This window comes from Amia ocellicauda, chromosome 2 (assembly GCF_036373705.1).
Source record: "Amia ocellicauda isolate fAmiCal2 chromosome 2, fAmiCal2.hap1, whole genome shotgun sequence".
NCBI classification, from domain to species: domain Eukaryota; kingdom Metazoa; phylum Chordata; class Actinopteri; order Amiiformes; family Amiidae; genus Amia; species Amia ocellicauda.
The window spans coordinates 14,002,013-14,008,012 of record NC_089851.1 but is presented as its reverse complement, the minus strand read 5'-3'; the positions used below and the strand labels follow the sequence as shown (position 1 = coordinate 14,008,012).

Below are 6,000 nucleotides of genomic sequence, written 5' to 3'. Positions count from 1 at the left end.
CAGTCAAAGTTGCTCTTCTATCAGCTTGAATCAGTCGGCCCATTCTCCTCTGACCTCTAGCATCAACAAGGCATTGTCGCCCACAGGACTGCCGCATACTGGATGTTTGTAACTGAGCAGATTGTGAAATACTCAGACCGGCCCGTCTGGCACCAACAACCATGCCACGCTCAAAATTGTTTAAATCACCTTTCTTTCCCATTCAGACATTCAGTTTGGAGTTCAGGAGATTGTCTTGACCAGGACCACACCCCTAAATGCATTGAAGCAACTGCCATGTGATTGGTTGATTAGAAAATTGCATTAATGAGAAATTGAACAGGTGTTCCTAATAATCCTTTAGGTGAGTGTATATATATGAAATGTAGAGAAACAAACTAACAGTTAGACTGACAATAATCACCTCATTACCTGGAGCTGCTGTTCCAAAGCCTGTAATCAGCAACTCTCCTTTCATTAACAGGAGCTCCAAAACAAGGAGACACTTAAATGGGTTGGAGAACTGACCAGGGACTCTGTGATCATGCCTTTCCTGTTGTTACATAACTTTCCTTCATGGCCTTTCCAATATTTCTGGAGTCTTTCCTTAAGTGGGCCATTGCCCTTTTGTTCTTACCTCAGAATTGGGTAAGCCAGTGATCTTCCCGAAAAGAGGTTATGTGTCAAGGCATCCACTTCAGAAGCATGAGGAGGCAGTTTTAACTTTTATTTTAGCTCGGTATTCTGAACGATATGACATGTAGACATATACTTGGGAAGATAGCCTGGTTTTGTTCAAAGAGAGACTACACTGTACTATTTTTCAAAGAGGTGCTGAGAGGCTGACAGCACCTGGAGATAACTCTCAAACTTGGCAAGTGCAATCACTACTAAAAGGTTGTCTTTGTGGACAGCATTGTAAAGAAAATTGTTCAAACAAGCTAGAAGAGGGTCTTCATTAGACTGCCCAGAACCACACCGAGCCATTAGCAAGAGAGATCTTTGCTTGTGGGGTGCATTCATACTGCTCTTCTTGGATTTCATAGTTATTGGGCTTCCACTTTAAAACTATCTATCATCTTTCACATTGAAGTAGGTCAATGTATGTGACTCACTGTAAAGAGTTTTAAAGTGTAGCTAACCACTAAAAAGTATTTTTATTATCAGTTTGAAAGCAGTTCTTTGAAGAGATAAGAGATTATATGAGTGAACAGTTATAATGTCCTTATCCAAGATTAAAGACACATATGTGAGAAATTGTTGATATCGTTGGAGGCACTGATCTCAGACTTTACTTGAGACCATATCCAATTAGTTGATTACAATGATGAAAGGTAGTTCTCTTTGGAGAACCATGGACCTTTTCTTTTTCTTCTTCAGACAGATATGTCCATTTCTATAAATAAATGTACAAGATGATAAGAAAAACAATTAAACAAAACGACAGGCTTTTTCTGCTATTTAAAAGAGATGACAATAGTTAAATATAATATTAAACTTGCATGTTTATTTTAAATTCTCATCACAGATTGACTAAATGAAATGCACTAGAAGACCCTTGATTTTTACCACAAAAGTCAACTAAACAATATCTTAATCCTCCTGTTATCCTAAAATGTACTAACATATTTTATCCTTGGGGTCAATTTGAATCCAGCAATTTAAACCTCCAGAATATTCTTTGTTGACTACCTAAAAAGCCCTTTAAATAAAACATAACCCCCCACCCACCCCCCTTTATACATCCAGAATATCTATTGTGCAACTATGGAAAAATATGCAAATCACCATAAAATCTCACTTATTGAACTAAAATTGGAAAGAAATATCTTTTTGGTGTTTTAATGGCTTTTTATTATTTCTAAGTACAGATTTATGTTATTTAAGAGAATGACAATAGGCAGTCATGCATTGGCAGCTGAAGGTGGCTGTAACCTTGTCCAGATTATCAACCCCTCCCTTTGTCTCATTGTAGTCCAAGACCATTTGTGGTTTTCTGTCTTCTCTGGTTCTCAGGACAGCATCTTTGTGCATGGTGTTCATCAGCAGTACATTTTTCCCTTTCTTGGGGCAATAGGAGACGACAGTGGCTCTGCCAGTGAAGGCAAACATTTAAGATGTTACTGTCCTGTTCTTCATCGCAAGAAGCTGAGAGGGAAGCTCCGGCTTGTTTTTTCTCACTGTCCCCAACATGGTAACCTTCCTTTTCAGCAGTTCCTCACCCAGGGCGTACAATGTGAAAAAAGTATCACATGTAATGTTATGACCATTCAGTTTTTCAGCCATGTCTAGTACCACCCTCATGCCCTGATTGTTTTCAGGTGCTTCCCCAGGGGATTTACCAGTGTACAACTGCATATTCCAGGCATAGCTGGACTGTGCATCACATGCTGCCCATATTTTGATACCGTATTTTCTGAAGGGACAGCGCCCACTAAAAGCAAATCATCCACAGTGACGTGGTGGCCTGGATTGTAAAGAAAGGATTATCACTGGACCCACTTGACCTATACATCCCGTATTGCTGCGCGTTTGTCGTCGGCCCTGCCTTGTTTCTCTGTCATCAAAGCGTATGACACGGGAGAAAACATGTCTTTAGAGACGTGGTGGCTGGAAATATTGCCCATCCAGTGTCAGCACTCCAAAGGCTTGCTGTTGCTTCTCCTTTTGACTTGTACACTCCTGCCAAAATGAGCAACCCAATGTAGGCTTGCAAGTGGGTCACATCCAAGTCTTTCCAACTGTCCCCATACATGCACCTCCCCTCTAAGTTTGTCATCTCAAGTATATCCTTTTCGATTAATGGTGTTACAAAGAGCTCAAATGCTGATTTTATGCCTTGGACATGGCTGACAGCGTATCTGGTGGGGCCTGGAACCATTTTGATGACATTAGCAGCATTAAGTCTACCCTGTCTTTCAAGTGGGGAGACGGACTATAATAACTTTCCATTTTCTGTTGGTGGTTGAGAGACAACAGGAGGGTCAACACCAAGAGAAATGGTTTAGAAGGCTGCTGTGCAAGCTTTTATATGTTTGCTTCTCCCCTATGTTGGGTGAACTATCAATGTCCTCACGAGAATGATGTTTTCCCCTCCCCATGTCGTGTGAACTATCAGTGGTTCTCGCAATACTACAGGTATGGTTATGTTAGGTTAGGGCCCTAAAGAAGTGGGAAGTTTTTTGAAGAATATAAAATTGCACGTTATAGTGACCTCAATATCATCCAAAACAACCAAAACAAAAGTGTGTAAAATTTTGATATTTCTTATATGTTTTATACAGCTAAAACAGCCTGGGGTCAAATTGACCCCAAAGAACACTGATGCTACAAAATGTGTACAGGACATTGAAAACATATCAACATGTTGATTTTATGTTTACCCTGTTGTCGCCATTCAATTAGGAAAAGTAATTAAATAAGAAGCAAAAAAAATGATGTCAATCATGTATTTAGAGACGTTAAACATTGAATATAAGCACTTATCCCATATTAACAATGTCCCTGTATCAAGATCCAATAACAAAATCATGGCATTTTTGCATTCTGAAGATCAATACTCAATTATATAAGAAATACAAAATTAACCCTTGGCATTACTACATTGAAAGTAATATAGAGCATAGCTGTAAAATATATCGGAAAATTAGATATTCCATGTGTGATTCTTAGTTTATTGTATATTTGTTACTGTCTTGAAAATAGTATTTTTTTGTATTTTAGAGGTTTATTTTATTCATTATATTATATTGGAAAAGTTAATCATCTGAATAACACAGTTAATGAGTGTGTCAAATATCCACAAACATTAAATTAAATTAAATACCATCTGATACTGAATTAAATATACATTTTATTTTTAGATAGTAATGTGATTTTGTAGCAGTTAACATTCTAGTTGTACAAATGCACATACACTGCACACTAAGTTACTATTTTGTAAATTAGCCAACAAAAATGGCAAAACACATATTCAAGTTCATTTAAAGGTATCCCAAATTTTATATTTAAAGCCTTTTTAATTATAGTAAATCTATCTGTCTCCATAGGTATAATCATGATGTAGTTGTGCCCTGATATCAGTCTTGGGTCCTTGAGGCCAGTCCTCGTCCTCGAGGACAGTTTTCCAGGTCTCGTACTTGGCCTTGGCCTCAGGGGTTTGGCCCCAGGTGGCCTCGCTCCAAGGACTTTAAGGACACTTTTTAAAATTAATCAGTTTTCTAAAAATGTTATCGTGTGGAGTTAAATTAGATCACGGACACAAATTATCTTACTTCTTTGTAATTTCTTATTTTTTGTATAATGGCAAACACAAATGTCTGAAAACGTGTTTTCACACTGCTGCATTGAAGCAAGCAAATGGAGTGCCAAATGTCTTAAATGCATCGAGATTGTGGAGACAAAATGGACAATGGATTTACTAAGCAAGTAACTGATCATACCCCTCTTTATGAAATATATATTAATGACTTAAATTAATACAAATCCAGATGTTCCTTACATTCACACTTTGGAATAGTGCACTTTGCTAAACGATTCCGACGTGTGGTAATCTTAATATAACGGGGATGTTTTACAGTTTATAGATGATTTAAAGATTTGTATGTCCACTAAAACCTAAGCATATCATTTAAATATCTGATATTTCTGAAAATATGTTTAGCTTTTTTTAACACTAGAACTGCCACTTTTTGTGCAGCTCTTTGCAATTCAAAATATGTCTTCTCATATCCGTTCTTACATGTTAACCCAGATATCTGGATCAATGCCTTGATCAGTCAACTGTTAGATCTTGAATACTATTTATTTTTGTATTAGTGTAGGTCACTGTAGTGTTGAAAAGCACGGCTTGGCCTTATGGCTCCTGGCTACGACCTTGACCTTGGCCTTTTGAGTCCTGGCCTTGAATCCAAGACTGCCTGATATAACAGTCAAGGATTGTACAATGATAACGCAGCACTGGCAGCATTTGACTTTATTGTACTTCTGAAATTGGCCAAGCCGAAGCAAAACATCACTTGAAAACAACAAAGACAAAAAGATCACGGTCCTGCTGTTCTTTAATAAAATGGAAATGTAGCTGCCCTTTCAAGACTGAAGAGGCAGAAGAGCTCCAATTTAACCCTTCACTTCTGCACGCTAACATAGGAGTACATACCTTACTGCTAACCCCGTCACACAATCATTACTTTTCCTTCTATGTTCCAGATCTCTTCTGGCTCTCTTTTAACAGAGACCCCAGTATCAAATGAGTTAAATTGATCATTATTATATTAATACTTATAAAATGAAAAAGCAGTACATTTTTGAGTATTGAAATGATTGACTTAATTCAAAGTACTCAGGTGATTTTATGGCTATCCCCTGGGACAGCTGTAGCTGGCATTCCCAGAAACCAGCAGGAGAATTGTTCTCTCATCTTTATTTAAATTGCTACATTTTCTTGTAGGGTGTAATATTGCTTCTTTTTCAATATAACTTTTGTTTGGCTATGCTTATGTTCCCAAAGCCTTCACTCTTATTGGTCCAAAGTTAATTTTTTGATTTTAAAATTGTTTATTTATCTAGAGAGTACCAAATGACTAAAATTTTATTTTTTTAATATGAAATCTTTAATTTACATGTAATTAATAATTGTGTAGGGATCTGAGAAGTATACACATTTTTTGTGTTGCCTAATGTATTTTTTAGTATAATGTGTTTAGAAAAAGATAATCAGATGTATTATATTAGTCTGTTCTATTCTTACTCCAAGGATGCTTTGCAAGTCCAGAATGACCTACACCAAAGAAAGGCTGTAATTGTATTAAATGTTTCCAAATCTGTGTGTCTATCAAATGGAAATCAGGACAGAATCTCAATTTCCTCAAATACTGATAAAAACTGAGTTATCCATTTACATTTCTCCAATAGGTGGGAGAGAAAACCGAAAATGATTCATTTTGCTTTTTTGTGCCTGTGCTTTTTGTTTTTCCCTCCAGCGTTGGCTGAGTCATCCTGGAAAACAAAAACAGAGAGACA

General features: G+C 37.0%; 1 protein-coding gene and 1 pseudogene across 3 annotated transcripts in view; both read right to left on the bottom strand.

Moving 5' to 3' along the window:
• Positions 1 to 1,498: 1,498 nt before the first annotated feature.
• On the bottom strand, positions 1,499 to 3,733 carry LOC136765197 (piggyBac transposable element-derived protein 4-like; annotated as a pseudogene).
• Positions 3,734 to 5,016: 1,283 nt separating this feature from the next.
• The window catches only part of impact (impact RWD domain protein), a 42,348-nt gene continuing 41,364 nt past the window's right edge, over positions 5,017 to 6,000 (bottom strand). For all 3 annotated transcript variants that reach the window (XM_066719564.1, XM_066719565.1, XM_066719566.1), the window contains one exon: positions 5,017 to 5,976. In XM_066719564.1, coding sequence (XP_066575661.1) covers positions 5,917 to 5,976 — 60 coding nt within the window. In that variant the 3' untranslated portion in view covers positions 5,017 to 5,916. The remainder of the gene's footprint in view (positions 5,977 to 6,000) is intronic.